The 20,497-nt window shown below is 52.2% G+C and overlaps 3 protein-coding genes across 3 annotated transcripts; 1 reads left to right on the plus strand and 2 right to left on the minus strand.

The window, feature by feature from the left end:
• Positions 1–1,866: 1,866 nt before the first annotated feature.
• HPS4 (HPS4 biogenesis of lysosomal organelles complex 3 subunit 2) lies at positions 1,867–7,631 on the minus strand. Its single transcript, XM_058037246.1, has 6 exons — positions 7,548–7,631; positions 6,761–6,904; positions 5,256–5,363; positions 3,717–3,833; positions 3,518–3,612; positions 1,867–1,951 (listed from the first exon to the last, which is right to left on the minus strand). Exons 2-6 carry the CDS (start codon positions 6,866–6,868, stop codon positions 1,867–1,869), a joined length of 513 nt encoding a protein of 170 aa, XP_057893229.1. The 5' UTR covers positions 6,869–6,904; positions 7,548–7,631.
• A 1,033-nt stretch (positions 7,632–8,664) lies between these two features.
• Positions 8,665–11,790, plus strand: SRRD (SRR1 domain containing). Its single transcript, XM_058037029.1, has 7 exons — positions 8,665–8,801; positions 8,872–8,912; positions 8,992–9,122; positions 9,660–9,758; positions 10,384–10,538; positions 10,765–10,810; positions 11,090–11,790. Exons 1-7 carry the CDS (start codon positions 8,665–8,667, stop codon positions 11,294–11,296), a joined length of 816 nt encoding a protein of 271 aa, XP_057893012.1. The 3' UTR covers positions 11,297–11,790.
• A 363-nt stretch (positions 11,791–12,153) lies between these two features.
• TFIP11 (tuftelin interacting protein 11) lies at positions 12,154–20,450 on the minus strand. The gene is made up of 12 exons (XM_058037028.1): positions 20,104–20,450; positions 19,447–19,600; positions 18,646–18,802; positions 18,334–18,461; positions 17,715–17,867; positions 16,544–17,053; positions 15,648–15,754; positions 15,246–15,414; positions 14,807–15,050; positions 14,094–14,236; positions 13,468–13,633; positions 12,154–12,930 (listed from the first exon to the last, which is right to left on the minus strand). Exons 1-12 carry the CDS (start codon positions 20,298–20,300, stop codon positions 12,575–12,577), a joined length of 2,484 nt encoding a protein of 827 aa, XP_057893011.1. The 5' UTR covers positions 20,301–20,450; the 3' UTR covers positions 12,154–12,574.
• Between the last annotated feature and the right edge of the window lie 47 nt (positions 20,451–20,497).

Consider the following 20,497-nt stretch of genomic DNA (forward strand, 5'->3'; position numbering starts at 1 on the left):
CTCCAAAGGCAGTGACAGAGCCTGAGTTAGCTCCAGGGAGAACAGTGACAGTGGCAACAGGGACACAGTGTGAGCTCCTGCTGTGAATCCTGCCCCTGGGTCAGGCTGGTCTCCTACCTGGCCATCCACTCCACGGGGAAGTCCTGGAGAGCAGAGACCTCCTCTGCAGTGAGGAACACGGGCAGCACTCGGACACCCGGCGGCAGCAGAGGCTCTGCAAGAGCAGGGGAGGATTCAACAAACATGGCCCAGCTTAAAACCACAATCCAAACTGTCACAGACATGCTTTATAAAAAATCCCTTTGACAGGATTTTTCGTAAAATATGAATTATGAAATATTTTTCAGAAAGCTCTTTTACAGGATTTTTTTTTTCCTGAGAAGCTGAGAGGCCTCAGAAATGAAATGTAAACATTGATTATCTGCTGCTGTGGAATGCAACAGGTGCATCTGTGATTGGTTCATGTGAGTTTTTTCTACTTGATGACCAATCAGAGGTCCAGCTGTGATGGAATTCTGATCAGTCACAAAACTTTATTATCATTCTTTCCTATTCCTTTCTAGCCTTCTGATGAAATCCTTTCTTCTATTCTTTTAGTATAGTTCTAGTACACCATTTTTTTCTTAATTATATATCACAAAATAATAAATCAGCCTTCTGAAACATGGAGTCAAGATTCTCATCTCTTCCCTTATTCTGGGACCCCTGCAAACACCACCACACCAAACTCCATGATCCTGCATCCCAACTGAGCTGGGCAGCCTGTTCCCAGCATTTTCCCATCCCTCCATGCCTGACACAGTTAAATTTCCCCTCAGTGTCTCCATCCTGGCAGATCATCCCCACACTGATGCTGAGAGAGAGGGGATGGCTGGAGGTTTGGACTGCAAGCACCAGCCATCTGTTGTCAGGGGCTGGCAGTGGCCAAGTGGCCACATGGGGAACTGGAACTAAGGCAGGGAATCTGCAGAATCTGGAATCAAACCCAAAAGAGCAAACCCCAGCAGAAGGAGCTGGTTCTGATCACACAGCACAGGCTGGCTGGTGGCAGCAACACCCTCTGGGATATTCTGGAGCTCCTCCAGCACCCAGCACAGCTTGGGTGTGAATCCCAGAGAGCCAGCCCGTGCTCCCATGCAGGGAAGGCAGCCCAAAGCATGCAGCTGGATGCTCACCAGGCTCCTGCAGCTCCTCAGCTCCAGGCTCACTCTGCAACAAAAGCCAAAAATCAGCTCTGTGCATGGATCAGGGACACCTCTGTCACCCTCCCAGTCCCCCAAGGCTGCAGCAGACCCCACACCACCCTCCCTAGCAAACTCTGGGACTGTTTGGTGCTGGGAGGTGTTTTGGTCCTTAGGGAGCTCTCAAAGCCAAGGGGAGCTTCCCAAGAACCAAAATACACCTAAAATTCAGGACAGAGCCCAGATTTATCATCACCACCTGCTCAGGGAACAGAAATTCCCTTCATTCAAGCAGAAGAAAAGCAAAGGTTGCCTTTATATCTGCATACTGATGGCTTTTATAGAACATCTTGATCACATACATAGTAATTTTTGACAAGTTTTAAAGCAAATGAAAACTGCTGTTTGTCAGAGACTCATTTGGTGGATTTCCCAGTAAATACCAAAACTTGTGTAAAAAGCCAGTCAAAACACCACATAAATGAGAACTCATGAATTCAGTAAGACTGAAAAAAGAAAGCTAATTCCTAGTGCAGAAATACTGGAACCTTTTTAAATCATGAGTAATAAAAGCTTTAAGCATCATCACCAATATTTGTCCTTCCCCATGGTGACACATGCCAGATCTGTGTGACAAGAGCTCCCACAGCACATCCTCACGGGAATCTGCTTCCAGGGAATGTGCTCAGTGCCATACCTGGCCTGGGGACTGGCTGCCCTGCAGGAGGACTTTGGCAGTGAGTGGAGGTGGCAGCTGGGTGCTCACAATCCTGAAAGGACAAAGCAAAGTCAGACAAGCACAGAATGGTTTGGCTTGAGAGGGAACTTCCAGATCATCAGCTCAGACAACTCTGATGGCATTTGGTGACAAAATGTCTCTACCAGACAGACCAGAGGCACAGCGTGACACACCCTGGTGCAGGACAAGGCTCCCAAGTCCCTCCTCAAGTCAAATGCTCAGGTCCCTTCACTCTCAGGTGCTGCAGTGACTCACTCCAGTGTCCTGCCTGCAGCTATGAGGTCACTCCCTGGCAGATGCTCTCCCTGTGGCACATTTCCAGTGCCTGTAAAAGGTGTCACTGGAACAGCTCATGCCAATGAAAAATGGCACTCGAGCGCTGCTGCCAAGGAATTCTCGGAATTCCCCACCTCCTGTCTTTCAGGGCCACCTTGGAGGCTTTCCTTGAAGTCATTCAGTCATCTTTGATTGAAGGAAGCTGGAATTTGTCATGGGGAATCCTGACTCATCCCCCCGTGCACCTCCTGTCAGTACAGACAGTGGTGCTGGGCAGCAGGTCAGACAAACCCAGGGACACACGGACACACCTGCACTGAACTGCACACCTGTAGAGGGAACACTGCTGGGAGAGCACAACATCCACTCATCTCCCTTTTCCTGGGTGACTTCCCCCTAAAAATTCTCATAAATTCAGTCCTCACACCCTGCTGAGTATCAAAAACCAGCAGATTTCTACTAAAACCCAAATCATGAACTCCTTCATGGTGATGAGCACAGATAACCTTGGAGAGACTCCAAAACCCAAATCATGAACTCCTTCATGGTGATGAGCACAGATAACCTTGGAGAGACTCCAAGGGCCTGGAGTGGCAGGACAGTGAGGCAATGGACTCAAACTGCCACAGGGCAGGGTTAGATGGGATATTGGAAAGGAATTCCTCCCATGAGGGTGGTGACTGTCACTACAGGACACGAAAAAACACAAGTGCACGCCGCTGTTCTCAAGGTGAAGGAAAAAAGGGAAGTTTAATTTCTGACTCTAACATTTATAGTTTTCCAAGAGTGACAGTGGATTGGAGGGTGACAGTGCCACCTCTCCAATGACACTGGTCAAACCAACAGCCCATCAACTTCCTCCTCCTCCATAAAGGAGTGCAAAACAATGAGTTATTTACAGAAAAGTGTGTGAGAAAGTTCACTGCAAGAACATCAACATCAGAAGGCTTAGAAAATCTTAGAAAAACAGGGTGACACGGTGAGGCCTTGGCATAGGATGCCCAGAGAAGCTGGGGCTGCCCTTGAATCCCTGGAAGCGTCCAAGGCCAGGTTGGACAGGGCTGGAGCAACCTGGGCTAGTGGAAAGTGGGGGTGGAACAGGATGGGATTTAAGATCCCTTCCAATCCAAGCCATTCCATGATCCCACAATTCCACAAACCACTCAGTCTCAGTGAACACAGACAAGCCAGGCACTGCCTGGCCTGAACCTCTTGAACAACCAAGAGCAGCCCTTGCTCTGCTCCCTGGATGCACTCCAGGATCCAAGGCCTGGAAAGGGGTGGATTTAACCCTCCAGGGAACAAACACCTGGTTACTTACAAGCCTTTGTAGAGGATGCAGCCTGCCAGGACATGGGGAGAGCGCTGGCATGTTTGCAGGATGAGAGCTGCCTTCAGCAGAAGCAGGGGATCCACCTGGGCAGGGAGAAGCAGTGAGGCCACAGAACCCTGGGGAAAGCTCCAAGCAGCAAATAAACAAACACAGTGGCTCTGGGGCACTGCACAGGACAGGCTCTTACCTTGGTTTTGTCCAGATGCCAGAGAGAATTGAAAATCCTGTGGAGGTCACTGGTGTTTTTTTGGATGTGCTCAATGTACCTGTCCCACTCCCTGCTCAGCTCCTCCTGGGAAAATGTCTGTGGGTGACAAAACCCCCACAAACACTGTCACTGCAAAGGGTCTGTGCACTTGGGATGGGAGGTGCAATCCACAAATAAGGTGGATAGGTATAGGTCAGGGAGGATAAGGCCAGGGAAAGGTGGGAGGCAATACTGAGGGGAAACTCTTTAGGGTGAACATCTGGGAAAGGTTCAGTAGAGCCCCACAGGGCCTTGGAGCAATGGTGGGGATGACCTGCTCACTTTTCTAGGTCCCACTTCTTGGGTTTGTGACCCTTGGCAGGAGGAAGGCAACACAAGGGAACACTGCAGAGCTGGGACACCACGGGAAGTGTTTAAATCTCCCCAAAACCACCGTGTCCCCAGTGTCTCATTACCAGGTCCCTCATTATCACGTCTCAGTCTCTTGTCACCATGTCCCCTTGTTACCATGTCTCCAGTCCCTCGCTACAATGTCCCAGTCTCTTGTTATTGTATCCCAGTCCCTCATTACCATGTCCCAGTCTCTCCTTACCGTGTCCCCATGCCCTCCGTCCCTCATTACCATGTCCCAGTCTCTTGTTACAGTGTCCCCATGTCCTCAGTCCCTTGTTATCATGTCCCAGTCCCTTGTCACCCTGTCCCCATGTCCCCAGTCCCTCGTTACCATGTTCCAGTCCTTCATTACCATGTCCCAGTCTCTTTTTACCATGTCCCAGTCCTTGGTTACTGTGTCCCAGTCTCTTGTCACCCTGTCCCCATGCCCCCAGTCCCTGGTTACCATGTCCCAGTCCCTGGTTATCGTGTCCCAGTCCCTGATTACCATGTCCCAGTCCCTCATTACAATGTCCCCAGTCCCCGGTTACAATGTCCCAGTCCCTTGTCCCCCTGTCCCAGTCCCTGGTTACCGTGTCCCAGTCCCTTGTCCCCCTGTCCCAGTCCCTGGTTACAATGTCTCTTGTCCCCCTGTCCCCAGTCCCTTGTGCCCCTGTCCCAGTCCCTGGTTACAATGTCCCAGTCCCTTGTCCCCCTGTCCCAGTCCCTTGTCCCCCTGTCCCAGTCCCCGGTTACCGTGTCCCAGTCCCTTGTCCCCCTGTCCCAGTCCCTTGTCCCCCTGTCCTCAGTCCCTGGTTACAATGTCCCAGTCCCTTGTCCCCCTGTCCCCAGTCCCCGGTTACTGTGTCCCAGTCCCTGATTACCATGTCCCAGTCCCTGATTACCATGTCCCAGTCCCTCATTACAATGTCCCAGTCCCTTGTCCCCCTGTCCCAGTCCCTGGTTACCGTGTCCCAGTCCCTTGTCCCCCTATCCCCAGTCCCTCATTACAATGTCCCAGTCCCTTGTCCCCCTGTCCCACTCCCTTGTCCCCCTGTCCCTGATTACCATGTCCCAGTCCCTCATTACAATGTCCCAGTCCCGGGTTACAATGTCCCAGTCCCTTGTCCCCCTGTCCCTGGTTACCGTGTATGCCCCGCGCACGGGGCCGTGGTAGAAGGTGAAGAGGCCGATGAGCTGCTCCAGGAGGCGCCGGCAGCTCACGTCAGGCAGCTCCACAGCACAGCCCAGGACCTGCAGCACACACAGCAGGGCATGCAGGGGGTTGTCAGACAGAACTCGGGCACCACAAGTGAGAACAGCTCTCATCACTTTCACACAAGGACAGGCAGCTCTGTGCAGGCAGACACCCCTTGGAATCACAGTGACAGGAGAAGGAAATGCAAACATACCCACACAAGAGCCCTGGCACAGACAGGATAAATAAATATCAGAGATACAGAGCTGCAGACATACTCCCTTCCCACGTTAGATGACCTAACTTGGTGCTTTAATAGCTAAGAACATTTTCCTGAAAATAAGTACTTCAAAACATTCTAATTAACTCATTATTTATATTATGATGATGCTCCATCTAGTTTTTGAGTTGCTGAAACAGAAGCAGCAGTGCCAGTTAAATGGGGCTGGCTGGCCTCAGCCCAGTTCCCAAGGGATGGTTTGGGGCACTTTTGTCACAACTGCCACACGCTGCTCTTTATATTCTAAATGCCTGTGGACACTGACAAAGCTCTGGGGATGCTGAGGATGAGAAGGAAAGAACAATCAGACTATCAAACAGTGACTGTGTCCTTAAAAACTGCAGCATATGGAATCCTGTTATTACCCATCCCTAGAAGTGTCCAGGGCCAGGTTGGACTGGGCTCCCCATGTCCTGGCAGGCTGCATCCTCTACAAAGGCTTGTAAGTAACCAGAGGTTTGTTCCCTGGAGGGTTAAACCCACCCCTTTCCAGGGCTTGGATCCTGGAGTGCATCCAGGGCTGCTCTTGGTTGTTCAAGAGCTTCAGGCCAGGCAGTCCCTGGCTGTCTGTGTTCACTGAGACTGAGTGGTTTGTGGAATTGTGGGATCATGGAATGGCTTGGATTGGAAGGGATCTTAAATCTCATCCTGTTCTACCCCCTGCCATGGGCAGGGACACTTTCCACTAGCCCAGGTTGCTCCAAACCTCATCCAGCCTGGCCTTGGACTGTGTCCTTACAAACTGCAGCACGTGGAATCCTGTTATCCCCCATTCCTGGAAGTGTCCAAGACCAGGTTGGACTGGGATAGTGGAAGGTGTCCCTGCCCATAGCAGGGGGTGGAACTGGATGAGCTTTAAGGTCCCTTCCAGCCCAAACCAGTCTGGGATTTTGGGATTCTGTTTCCAGCCAGGAACATCATAAGAAATCCCTTTGGGTGTGGGCACAAAGATGAGGTATTTGAAATTTTTCTGCAGGATTCTGAAGTGACTGCCAGGCCTCAGAAAACAGAATTTAAATTATGAATGAAATGAAATTTGTGCACTGCAAGGACCCTCCCCAGCTCTCCCTGGGTGCAGCCCACACCCTGAATAATAAACCCTCACTGACTGATGCCATCCTTCAGCCCCTGGCTGTTTTCACTCTGTGACCGCTCTGGGGCTCCTGAACTCACCCACAGAAAGTCTCCATCCACCACCACGGCAAACTTGAGCTTCCTGAGGCGGACCAGGCTGGGAGGGGCCCCAGAGATCTCGGTGAGGCAGCGAACAACCCCGGCCATCTGCCCACACAGCAGCTCCTGCTGCTCTGGGATGGTCTGCCAGGGAGAAAAGGCTTTAATTTCTCATTAAAAGAACTCAGGAAAAAAAAAAAAAAAACCAAAAAAAAAAAACAAAACCAAAACACTGCTGTTTTTAGGTGTAAATAAAAAGTAATTATCATTTCAACTCAATTTGCAGGAAGGGTTGTTAGGAATTGGCAGAGACCACCCAGGGCAGTGGTAGGGTCACCATTCCTGCAAGTGTTCAGAAAATGTGTGGGTGTGACACTTGGGGACAAGGTTTAGTGGCACTGGGTTCATGGCTGGACTTGATTTTATTCCAACCTTAACAACTCTGGGATTCTATAAATCAATCACAGTAGAACAGGCAAATTTCTGGGAGAAAAATAATTGGGTTGCATTTTCCAGGCAGCACAAGGGCCTGGGGCTTATGGAGAGGAACTTTCATCCCTGGTGTGTGTTTGTTCATGTCACCAGGACAGAGCTGGATTGTGCTGTCCTGTGCCCTGAGAGCCCAGCCCTGCTCCACCTGGAGCTAATTGATAATTGGGATTTCTTTAAAAACTTCTTAAAACTTTTGTGATTATTAAATAAGGATTAATCCAAACCACCTGGAAGCCTGACCCCTCCCAATCCAGACTGATCAGCAACCCTTTACAGGTAATAAAGCAGACATTACCTGGGGAGGGTAAAAATAACAGATGCCAGCACTTGTAGGATCCCCTTCCTCCTTCACTTTTGAGCCATCATAAAGGAAAAAGTAATTCCACCTGAAAAACATTGGCAGAAATGATTGTGTATTTGAAAACTGTTACCCTTCCCTCTCTCCTGTCTATTTGTACAGAAAAGCAACAAAAAGTTATTGCAAATGGAGAGATGTGATTCTTTGCACAATCCCACTGAGTTTACACCCAAAAGCAGCACCAAAAAGGTCCCTCATTACTAAATTTGACCACTTCTGTGGGTTTAAAATAGGTTCTACAACTCCAACCCTCAGATATGTGGAAGGAGAACTGGAAATAAAGTGAATTTGTGGGACATTGCACCCCCAGCACACGGGACAATGATAATTAAGAGAGTACAATAATTATTATAATTATCAAGAATTATTATCCACGTGCATCCCAAGCAGCTCCCGGGTGCTGCCTGCACCGAAGGAGACAGCAGGGTCCCTCTGACGATGTGATATCATCCTGCTCAGAATTTCTTGAACGCACATATTCAGAACACTCTCCAGCCTGTCCTGTCTCTCAGCACAAGCTCGGAACAAGTTTCGCGGTGGAGTTTCCCCATAGGACCAGCCCGGGTCCGGAACGAGCTTGGTGCGGGAGTTTTCCCCATAGGACCAGCCCGGGTCTGGAACGAGCTTGGTGCGGGGGTTTTCCCGTAGGACCAGCCCGGGTCTGGAGCACAGGATCGCTCAGAGCTGGCACCGAGGAAGCCGCGCAGCTTCCTCGGTGCCAGGATCCGAGGCTGGATCCGCTCCCGGCCCGCCCCTCCACGGCCCGGGACGGAGCTGCTGAGCCCCGGGAGCCGCCAGACCTCCCCCACCACCGGGGGCAGAACCAGCGAAGGGCCGGAGGCGCTTCCCGGGGCACCGGCACGGGTGGCGGGGAGCGGGGACGGGGCTCACCATGGCGCGGGGCCGGGCGCGGCGGGGCGGGCCATGGCTGCGGGGCTGCGGCGGCCCGGGGATGCTCCGCGCCGCTCCGGGATGCTCCGGGATCCCCCCGCTCGCTCCCGCCGCCGGTTCCGGGCGCGCCCCCGGTCCCGTGACCGCGCACGTGACCGCGCGCATGGCGGCGCTGGCGGGAGGGCGGCGAGCGGGGCGCGCCCGGCGGCGGCGGGGCAAGAAGGAGGAGGATGATGAGGAGGAGGAAGGGGATGGCGGCCCCGGAATAGAAGCGGTGCTGCGGCGGCTGCGAGAGGCGCGGTGAGTGCCTGGCCCCGCTCCGTGCGTTCTCCCCCTACCGGGCCCCGCTAACGCCGCTCTCTCCCCGCAGGGACGATCTGCTGAGCTCCGGCTTCTGGGCGGCGAGCGCCGGTGAGTGCGGGGAGCGGGGGGTGCGGGACAGCGGGGACAGCGAGCCCCGGCCCCGCCGCGCTGACCCCGCCGCCCGCAGGAGCCGTGCGGGCCCCGCTGGGCTCGGAGCCGCCCGCCCGCTGCGTGTGCTACGGGCTGGGCCGCTTCGGGCGCTGCCCCATCGCCCGCTACCAGCTCGCCTTCCTGCTGCTGCTGCTGGACGAGCTGAGGGTGAGCACCGGCACCGGGGGGAGCAGCGGGGCAGAGTAGAAATTCTGCTGAGACGGAGTAGAAATTCTCCAGAGTAGAAATCCGTTTTGATTTAGGTGAAATGTACGTCTTAGAGTCTGTGGTTAGGAAACATAGCTATGTAGCCTGACTGCAAAGCCTGGGCTCAGAGAGAAACTGCTTCAGTGAAGTACAGGGATAAGGCGGGAGACAGAGAGACTGCTGTGAGAGCAGGCCAACCTGACCTAGCAATTCTTTCTGATAAAGAAGAACTAGCTGCAAATGCCACGCGAAATTCGTAAAAATGAATATGTATGAACCTACTGTGAAATTGTATGCCTATATATTTGAGAGGGGGATAAAAAGGGACCTGAAGTTCCCAGAAGTACGCATGTCTTTTAAGGAGAGTAATCTCCACATGCATCCGGCACTGTAATAATAAACATACCGGCTTAACAACTTTCCCAAAGTTGTGGAGTTTTTGGTTATCTTCTTCAAGTTTTTGGTTATCCCCGCAAAACAACGCCGCTGTCCCCGCAGGTGCCGCCCGCACGCTGTGCACTGTTCGACCCGGCCTTCTCAGCGTGGGAGGCGGCGGCTCTGCGAGCACTGGGGCTGTGCCTGCTCCCCGAGAATGAGGTGAGGACACCCCCGGGTCACACTGTGAGCGCTGGGGCTGTGCCTGCTCCCTGAGAATGAGGTGAGGACACCCCCAAGTCACACTGTGAGCGCTGGGGCTGTGCCTGCTCCCCGAGAATGAGGTGAGGACACCCCTGGGTCACACTGCGAGCGCTGGGGCTGTGCCTGCTCCCCGAGAATGAGGTGAGGACACCCCCAAGTCACACTGTGAGCGCTGGGGCTGTGCCTGCTCCCCGAGAATGAGGTGAGGACACCCCCGGGTCACAGCATGAGCGCTGGGGCTGTGCCTGCTCCCCGAGAATGAGGTGAGGACACCCCCGGGTCACAGCGTGAGCGCTGGGGCTGTGCCTGCTCCCTAAGAATGAGGTGAGGACACCCCTGGGTCACACTGTGAGCGCTGGGGCTGTGCCTGCTCCCCGAGAATGAGGTGAGGACACCCCCGGGTCTCAGCGTGAACACTGGGGCTGTGCCTGCTCCCCGAGATTGAGGTGAGGACACCCCTGGGTCACACCGTGAGCGCTGGGGCTGTGCCTGCTCCCCGAGAATGAGGTGAGGACACCCCCGGGGAACAATGCGGGACCCGTGGACGGGGCTCGGCTGTGATGGGCTCGGTGTTCCCGGGCAGGAGGGGAAGCACGGCATCGAGGGTGTGACCACGCTGTTCTACATGGTGCACTGCGGGAAGGCCCTGTACAACAACCTGCTGTGGAGCAACTGGAGCCCAGCGGCGCTCTCCAAGCTGGTCATCATCGGGAACAGCTTCCGAGGGATCGAGGAGAGGTCTGGGCACAGCCTGGACAGGCTCTAGTGCCTCCCACCCTGCTTTCCTCTTCTGTCTCCCTACTTTATTGCCCTCTAACAGAAAATTCCCTGTTTTGTGCATTTTCGCTGCCATAGTTTTCAGTCATGAGCCCTTTCCCCTCTCCTCTGTCCCACCCTCAGGCAGAAAACCTGTCTAAATCCACAGGAATGTTGTGTCTATCGTGAACATCTTGTGTTATTGCAGACTGCTGTCCAGAATCTTGGAGAGAGATTATTCTTACATAGCAAAGGTGAGGCAACAGTTTAACATTATCGTTCCATGTTGACAACACACCTTTTAATGAGAAAGGAAATTAACTGCCATTGGAAAGAGGAGGGAGTTATTTTCAAAAGCTTTTTTCTAGACACTATAATATAAAAGCTAATCACTGTAGGATTGTTGAACATCTGCAGAACATCCTCCACACAGGGGCTGAGGGTAATGCAACACCATTCTCCTCCTCACTGGCTCAGCTCTGCAGGAAGGGGCTGCTGCGTTGTCTGTAACTTTTTCCCCAAATGATCTTTAGGTCTTGAAAGGAGTGGAGGAAGTGGCACTCCCCAGTCACCCACGCTACCTGGACACCTTCAATGACACCTCTGTGCACTGGTTTCCCTTGGATAAACTGCAGGAGCTCTCCCCTGAGGTCTGGGACTTTGTGGAGGAGCCGATGTACCAAGATTGTGAGGACCTGGAGATCATCAGGAAGGGGGAGGAAGCTACTGCCAAGTCCTGACCATCCCTGTGGTGGCAGGGCTGGGATCCACGTCTCTTCCCATGGAAGCTTCTGTGCAGCTAAGATGGAGCTCAAGTAGCAACTGTGGCATCAGGCTCTGTCCAAAGTGGCAGCACCTGAATGCTGAGGTGATGGGACATTTTTGTATTTTATTTAATAAAAAAGTAAAGTAAAGCTGAGCTTTGATTTACACTCACTCAACTCCAGCAAATTAATTCCACCAAAACCTGCCTTGGGAGCCATTCACACTGCAGTGACTGCTCTGATTCCCTCCCCTTTCATAATTCAAAGGCTTTGCATGTCCTACACACATTGCAAAGCATCAGGAAGGGGAAATTATCAGAGGGGTTTGTATTGGGAGGTGTTGGGGTCTGGGTCCCAGTGCACACTTGGAAGTCCCAGCTCTCATTGCTGCTGAGATCAGCTCTTGATCAGTCCTGAGAACAACCAGGTTGGTTCCCTCCAGGAAAAAAAGCTTTAGGGTTCCTTCCCTCACCTTTGTGCTCTTAACCACTGCAGTGCCACAGCAGAGAGAGTTGGGACAGGTCCTGGCTGTGTGCAGCAAAGAGGAGCCCACTGTGTGAGGGATGCTGTGGGGACAGTAACTCACTGCCAGCACAAACTGTGACATCTGTCACAGCTAGAGACTCAGGGGACTCAGCTAGGCCAGCCCTCACTGAGCAGAGAATGTGATCCCTCCTAACCTGCTGGTAAACCTCTGTCCCAGGAGGCAATTACAAATGTCAGCACTGCTTGTTCTCCCTTAGCCTGGCTTCCTGGGTTGGCAAGTCTGGCCTTGCACCCTCTTACCACTGCCTGAACAGCTCTTCCAATAAAAGCACCCTGGCATCCAGCTCCAGTGTCACTATTTACAAACCTGCAACTTTATTCTAAGGGTCACCCAGGGGCTGTTCCTGGGTGGTGACTCACTCCCCAGCAGGGCCTAACTTGGCCATGTCTATGAGGCTCTGCAGCGAGGTGGGCACCCAGATCTTGCACAGAGGCCTCACTTGGCCATTCCAATGAGGCTCTGCAGCAAGATGGCACCCAGATGGTCTCTCCTTGCACAGAGGCCTCACTTGGCCATTTCAATGAGGCTCTGAAGCAAGGTGGGCACCCAGATCTCTTGCACAGAGGCCTCACTTGGCCATTTCAATGAGGCTCTGAAGCAAGGTGGGCACCCAGGGTGGTCTCCCCTTGCACAGAGGCCTCACTTGGCCATGTCAATGAGGCTCTGCAAGGTGGGCACCCAGGGTGGTCTCCCCTTGCACACAGGCCTCACTTGGCCATGTCAATGAGGCTCTGCAGCGAGGTGGGCACCCAGGTCTTCTCCCCTTGCACGAACACCACGCCCCTGTCGATGTAGATGACGATCCTGCCGAAGGTGTAGAGCTGCTTGCCCTCGTGCCTCTTGCCGATGACGGGCATGAAGACGATGTTGTGCTCCTCGGCCTTGGTCTGGATGAGGTCCTTGAAGTTCATGGGCACGGAGCCGGCGGCGGCGCCGATGCCGCGCTGGGCCATGTTCTCGGCCTCGCGCCGCTCCTGCATGGCCTCGTACTGGAAGTCCTTGCGCCGCTCCGTGTGCGTCAGGTACGCGATGTTCTCCCGGGCACCCGGCTGCATGTACCCACCTGGGGGAGAGAATGGGGAGAAAACCATCCTGAGCTGCTCACCTCCATCCAGGACATGAATTGGAGTGTGGTGGTCAAGTGTGGGCTCAGAAAGGGAGCTCTCAGTTTGGAAAGAGGGCAAATATCAGGTGCTGCTCTCTCAGGCACGTCCTTCTCTTTTATGCCATGTAACTCCCAACTATCACTTTTAGATAGCAGGGAGAAGCATGTGGAAGGGAACTGCTGGCTCCCTTCACCTCATCATAAAGAAAAAAGCACCCAGTAATGACAGCTTTAGAAGTCAAGCCCTAAAGGATGATGTCTGACTGACAGGGCAAGGCTGGAAGAGGATCAGTTGTTCAGTGGCCCAGGAAGCCACCAAAAATCTGCTTCATTGCAGTCCACAACTATTGAGCAGCACCTCAGAGTTGTTCTTTAAGGACAGAGCAAGGCAGAGCCCACTGACTTTTACTCATGTGAGTTCCTGCCATGCTGCCCCAATCAGCCTCCCAGTGCTGCCAGCCCAGAGCAGCAGAGCCACCCCCACGAGCCACCTACCCACGCTGGAGGACACAGCCCTGTTCATGATGTCAAGGGCTTCGTTGAACTTGTCTTTGATGGAGGGATGTGCCAGCACCTGGTCTGAGAACATGGACTTCCAGCCCAGGTACCACTTGGTGATCTCTTCGTAGTTGGGGCTGTTACTGAGCCAAGAGCAGAGCACCTGCAGAGCAAGGGACAGGTCAAAGGCAGCACGGGGATGTCTGTGCAGGAGAAGACCCTCTGCCACAGAATCCCAGAGTCATTTAACATGGGAAAGACTCCACGAGTATCGAGTCCTATGTGTGACCAATCACCTCCTTGTCAGAGCACTGAGTCCCACATCCAGGCATTCCTTGGACACCTCCAGAGATGGGAACACCACCATCTCCCTGGGCAGCCCCCTCCAGTGCCCGAAGACCCTTTTGATGAGGAAATTCCTCCTGATGTCAAACTTAAATCTCTCCTAGCATAATTTACCACTTGGTTTATTACTGTCAGTAAAAGGAGGAACTGTTCCAATGACTACTGAGCTGTGAGTGGGAACCAGCCCAGCTCAGCACCAGGGTAGCAATTCCTGGACAGGAATCACTAAAACACTCCCCAGTTAATCAAACCTCTTTCCTCAGCCCTCAGTGTCTCACCTGCAGCCACTTTGGGAAGAAATGTTTCTCCAGCAGCCCAACGAGGCTGGAGACAGAAATCATCCCCTCCCAGTCGATCACCCAGTAAAAAGCATCCATGTGCTGCTGGTGAGGGTTGATGATGAGCTCATTCAGACACATTCCTGGGAAAGGAGAGGACAGTTAGAAAAGAGCCTCACGCTGTTTTATCAGTGCCCTGACCTCTTTCACCACCAACACACAGAACTTGAGCAGCACCTTCTTGTTATCCTAAAGAACAGTGGGGATCTTTGGCTGATCCTGCCACAAAGTGGTGCATTTCCACTCCCAGGGATTACAATTTGCAGCCAGAGATGAGAAACAGAAAGCACTTGACTATTTTTTAACCTTTGAGCCACTTTGCCTCACAAAACTCATGGTGAAACCTTAAAACAGACCAAGGAATTCAAGAGTAACAGAGAGACATCTTACAGGCCGGTCCTACCTGACAGCTCTCAGATATTCCTACCAGCTGGAGATGGATGATTTATAAAAAAATAAGACAGAAAACCTAGAGAATAACCAGAGTAAGTCATTGTATTTTTCTAATCTTTCTGCTTCTGCTCAGAAAATCAGAGGCAAGCTTGGTCTAATTTCATTAACATCAATCTCTGATGCAACACTGGCACCCACATTAGCAAGGATCTTTGCTTTCGTGGGGAAGGCACCACTGCCAGCACTGTCTATTGTCTCACCGAGTTTAGGCACGATGTTCTTGACCATGAAAGCCTCCCAGGAGCCAGGAGTGAACACATCCTTCCAGGGCTGGAGGATCAGCTTGGCAGAGGAGTCGCTGGGGTGCCACTTCTGCAGGGCATTGGCCAGCTTGTTGCGGATGGGCGAGTAGAGCGGCTCCAGGCGCGCCTGCATCAGCGGCAGCCAGGGGTGGATCCACGAGTGGATTGGCACAGTGTCCGTCAGAGGGTTCCAGCTCTCCACCTTGGGGCACAACAGCAAAGATTAACTCAATCCAGCCACCAGCAGCAAGTTTTCATGAAGCATAAAGAGCTCTGATGCAACCCCCGACTCCTCAGTTCATCAGCAGAGGTTGCACACTGGTGTTTGGGAGTTCCAGCTGGAATTCAAACACTGGTTCAGAGCGTGGCTTTGCTCCCCCCTGCCCTCTTCTCTCACCTCCTTCTGCAGCTTGGGGAAGATGAGCTGATCCAGAATGTTATCCAGTATCCACACAGGGACAACGTTCACCCAGCTATCCAAGAAATCCACCATGGATCCACAGTTCCTCGGCTGCCACCGCGCCACGATGTTCCTGACATATGGCATCCAGATCTCCCACATCAGTCTGCCAAGAAACCCCAAATAAATCAAAGTGAAGCTCAAAGCTACAGCCTGGGCCTAAATAAACTAAATGGGAGCAGTTAGTTAAAGCTGCTTATTTTCTATAGCTGCAAACTGGATTTTAACAGGCCCAGCAAGGGAATCCTCAGGAAAAGCTCCCATGTGTCTGCTCTTTTCTATCCCCGAGGAAGCAGCACAGGAAGATGATGCACAAAGTACAAATCATTTGTTCCTTACCTGTGGAAAGCATCTGTTGACAGGTCCTGCCCACTGTGGGATAACAGCTGATCATTTTCCAGAAGGCTCTTCCACTTGGCTATGATCTCTGTGCCGTATGTACAGTCCTGGGAATGACAGGGCACAAATGGTCTGTATCCCTTCCCATTAATTCCAGCTGGGATCTGCACAGAGCAGGCTGAGGGTGTGCTGTGCCTTTTCACCTCCTCTCAGGGCAAGCCAGGAGCTTGCAGTCTTAATTCCAGAATCCCACAATCATTGAAGTTGGAAAAGAACTCCCAGACCACTGAGCCCAACCTGTGCCCCTCCCCACCTTGTCACCAGCCCAGAGCAGCGAGTGCCACATCTGTAATTTCTTAAATGACTTTTAGTAAAGTCCTGCCAGAGAAAAATCCCACCTTACAATATTAACACACCTGCAGGGAGAGGACAGTCTGAACTTTTCCAGGTGTACAGAGAGATCCAGACTCTATTCCAGCCTAAATGGCACTGAGGACAGACTGTGCATCTCTGATACCTGACAGAGAAACCTCTCCTGCTTTTGCTAAAAAAACAACAGCTAGAGATTTGTTTTTCACCAAATTTTTCATCCCAACACTCATAAAAGAGATTGGTTTTAACCTTACAGACTCCTAAATTTTTACCCAGCAAATGTCTGAGAGTGGGGACAGTAGAGAGTTTGATTTTGTCTCTTTTCTTTTTCTCCAGACTGATCAGGAATTTAGAATCCCAGAACCTCAGATTGGTTTGGATTTGAAGGGACCTTAAAGTTCAGCATGAGATGAGCTACTTGCCATGGGCAGGATCACCTCCCACTAGACCACACTTGGGACAAGGTAACAAAGATGACTGGAGCCATCAAGTGAGAGCTGCAGATAACTCAAACCAACACACACCTTGAGGGGATCCCAGTTCTTGAAGTATTCCTTCATGAGAGGATAAACTATGGCCACTGCCAGGTCCACCCTGTCTGACATCCTGTACTCCTCGTAGTACTTGTCCTGCAGGGTCTCAAAGATCTTTGCACACTCATCCAGGGTCAGAGGGTTCTCACAGCCCGGCTGCATCCGCCTCTCACACTCCTCCACCATGTCCAGCACCTTGCTGAGGTTGCTGATGGCCTTCTCCTCGTGGGACAGCACCTCAGCCATCTTCTGGATCTCGTGGCTGAGGTTGACCACCATGTCCCTCTCGTACTGCAGCTGCCGGTCGCTCTGGATGATCTCCTGCTCCGTGATGTCGATGAGCAGCTGCAGGTTGTGCTCCAGCTCAGGCAGGGCAAAGCCCTGGGGCTTGGAGTCCTTGCCCAGGGGCTGCTGGGGGCTGTCATCAGGGATGTTGTGCTTGTGGCTGATCTGGCTGTAGCTGTAATAAACCTTCTGCTCCCGGCCCGTCATGTCGATCACCTGCCAGCACACAGAACAAATTCTCTAACAAAAAACTCTCAGCTTCAAAAAATGAGAAAATCCCTGACTCCAAATTGAAATCTGGAGATTTCCAAGGACCTTAATTACTCCAGGAGGCTGCTAACATACACTGTGTGAGAACAAGGGGATTGCCTCCACAATGGCCTTCTCCAGACACAACGAGTCAGAACAAATAAGAGACAATCTCCTCACCTCATCCAAGTTTCATGGAATGATTCTACAAGCAGTGATCTTGCCATTAGTTACTGCACTTAGAACTTCCATAATTTTATAAAGATACTTTAATATCAGATTCATATTATTGAGTTCCCTTACTGTCCCTTTGAGGTAGAAGATGGTTCAAACAATCCCAAAAAGGACAACTGTGCTTTCAGAAGAGGGTGAGTGTTGATTATGACAAATGTGAAACAATTAAACTTAAATTGCAATTAACCCTCTACACATACTGACATTTAATCTAATTTGTCACCACATCCAGGTGACACAGAGCTGTTACATGTTTCAGGGATCAGCTCCATGAGGCTGCACAGGCAGTTCCTAGGACTGGCTTTACTGAGGTTACCGGTGCCTAAAATGTGCTGCTGACACCAAAGGGCCCAAACTGTTCCTCAGGGGTCACCTCTTGGCTTATCAACCTCACCTTGACCTGGGACAGCTCCTTCTGAGGGGCTGCAAGCTGCTTGCTGATCCTGCCCTTGGCTTTCAGCTCTTCCACTGTCTTGTAGCTGTACTTGGGCTTTTTCTTGCCTCCATTCGGGTCCTTCCGCCACTGGCTGAGCTCCTTCTGAAATTCCTGGACAAAAATAGTAGAGTTGAGGTGGCTGCTCTTTGTCACACCCCAAATCTGCCTCTTCTTACAGGAAAATAACCACCAGATCAATGAGGAATGTGTACAGGAAATAAATGCAAAGTGGAATAGCTCATGCCAAGCCAACCTGGATGCTGTGGGCCAGTCACCCACCCTATGGATTAAATGAACAGGATGTTTCTGATCTTTTTTTAAATTTAAACAAAAGACAAAGATTATTTATGTGGGGGACTCCTCAAAAGAGGGATTCTAGCAAAGCTACTGAAATAGAGTGAGCCAGAAACAACAAAGAACATTATAGTGACAAGGAAGATCTGCCTAAACAAAATCAATGTGCTCTGTTTGGCTTCATCTAAAATGAGCCCAAACAGTTTTCTCTGACACAGAAATTAAGAAAACTGAATTTTGCACACACAGCACAGCAGGGAAACAGCAAGAACCCCAGAAATACCTCCTCAGCTTCCTCTTCTGAGTCCACCACAGGGAAGTCCTGCAAGGACTGCGTGGTCCTCTCGGAGCCGTAAGCGCCCACAGCACCTTTGCCTTTCCTCTGCTTGGCCTCGATGGGGTTGATGATTCCTGGCAGGATGGGAATGGGGTCAGCAGGAGCAGTTTGTGTGCTGGGAGAGAGCTGAACAGCCAGGCTTTCCCTGTGAGTTGCCAGATCAGCACCAACACCCTCCCTGGCACTTCTTTAAGGAATCCAACCTCTCCCCCAAATCTCCAGTTAATAATTATAAACCACCAAACACACTGACAGTACCTTGAGCATTCTTCCCCAGACCCCTTCCAGGGACATATCCCATCTTCTGGAGAAGCTTCTGCCCAATTCCTTTAGTGTGTCTCTCCCAGCTGCCAAAATCCACAAAGGACTTGGAGCCTCCTACGAAGCCTTTCTGGCTGGGCTTGAAATTTCCACCCTGTCAAAAACAAACACAGGCTTCAAATAACCAAAGTGTGCAAAACTCCCCTCAGAAGGTTCTTCCCACACCGCCCAGCTCACTGGAACCTTGCTTGCGCATCCATGAAGCACCTGTGGAGATCCCTGAAATTCCTCAGATGGGAAAGGAAAATCCTGAAAAAACTCTGGCTGACAACCTGACAGCTCTCAGGATCCACCACCAGATTTAGCTGAAGCTGATTCCTAATTCTTTCAGGTTTTAATTGAAAATAAGAGCTTGAGTTTTAATCTATAACATGCCTGGATTTGTCTGTTCTGTGAAAGTAGAAAAATAAAGTCTCTGAAAGGCAGGAAACCACAGGAATTCTCTCCTTTAAACCTCCATTGGCCAAAGGGGATATTGAGAAAAATGAAAGGACTGATTCCTAAGGACACACAGTTATTATATAAATGTACAGTTGTACCAATGATTTATTATCCTGATTTTTGTTTTATCAATGATACAAAATCCAGAGCAAACACTTCCCTTAATGACACATTTGGGTCTCTGGTTTAATTATTCCTCCATTTTTTTTGTACTCTATTACAGCTTCGCTGCCCTCAACCACAGCCTGAATTTCATAAACATAAACCAGAGAACAGCAAATTTCCTGGAGAACTCACTGTCTTTAACTTCTTGGGCACAAACTCCTTGGGAATCTCCTCCTGCTTCACAGGCTTCTCATCATCATCCGAGTCCTCATCCGAGAGCTCCTCGGCCGCCGCCTTCCTCAGCCCAGCGCTCACAAAGCTCACGGGGGCCGAGTAATCCCTGGAGCTGCAAAACGAGAGGGAATCCTGCTCATTCCTGCAGGAGCCTGGGGGCTGCCGTGCCTTACACCCCCCAAAAACGCGATATTAAAGGCTGTCGAGCTGTTTAACCTTGCTTTTGCCAGGCAATCCCCATCCTCACGCCAGCGCTGCAGGGAGAGAGCACAGGGAAAATCTCTACAGGTGAGGGGGTCCCGAGGGCAGCCCGGGCAGGTGTTCACAGTCTGGAAAGGCCCAGGGAACGGGGGGAAAGCTCCAGGGAATGGAGGGGAGCTCCAAGGAACGGGGGAAAAGCTCCAGGGAATGATGGAGCTCCAGGGGACGGGGAAGATCCAGGGAATGGGGGGGGATCTCCAGAGAATAGGGAGGATTCAGGCAACGAGGGGAAGCTCCAGGGAACGGGGGAGCTCCAGGGAACGAGGAGGATCCAGGGAACGGAGGGAAGCTCCAGGGAACGGAGGGAAGCTCCAGGGGTCCCTGAGCGGGCCGAGGGTCCCAGCCCGGCCGTACCGCTTCCCTCCGAAGCTGGGCCGCTCCTCGTCCGAGTCGCGCTCGGCCCACACGCCGTAGGTCGCCTCCTCCTTGGTCTGGCGGTGTCGCTGCCGGTGCGGGTTGAATTCGTTCTGCAGGTCCCAGTCCGACACCTCGAAGCTCTCCATCTCCACGCCATCGTCTCCGTCCGTGCCGTACAGGTGCGACATCGACATGGTGGCACCGCCGCGATGCCCCGGCCCGCTCAGGGACCACAAATCCCCTCGGGAACTCCTGACCCAAGACCCCCGGCTCCCTCAGGAATTCCCGACCCGGGACCCCCGGCCCCGCTCACGAACCCCAGCACCGGCCGCGGCCGCCCCGCCACAGCGGATGCGCCCCATTCACTTCCGCAGCGCGCAAGCCCCGCCCC

This window comes from Melospiza georgiana, chromosome 18 (genome assembly GCF_028018845.1).
Source record: "Melospiza georgiana isolate bMelGeo1 chromosome 18, bMelGeo1.pri, whole genome shotgun sequence".
In the NCBI taxonomy this organism is placed as follows: domain Eukaryota; kingdom Metazoa; phylum Chordata; class Aves; order Passeriformes; family Passerellidae; genus Melospiza; species Melospiza georgiana.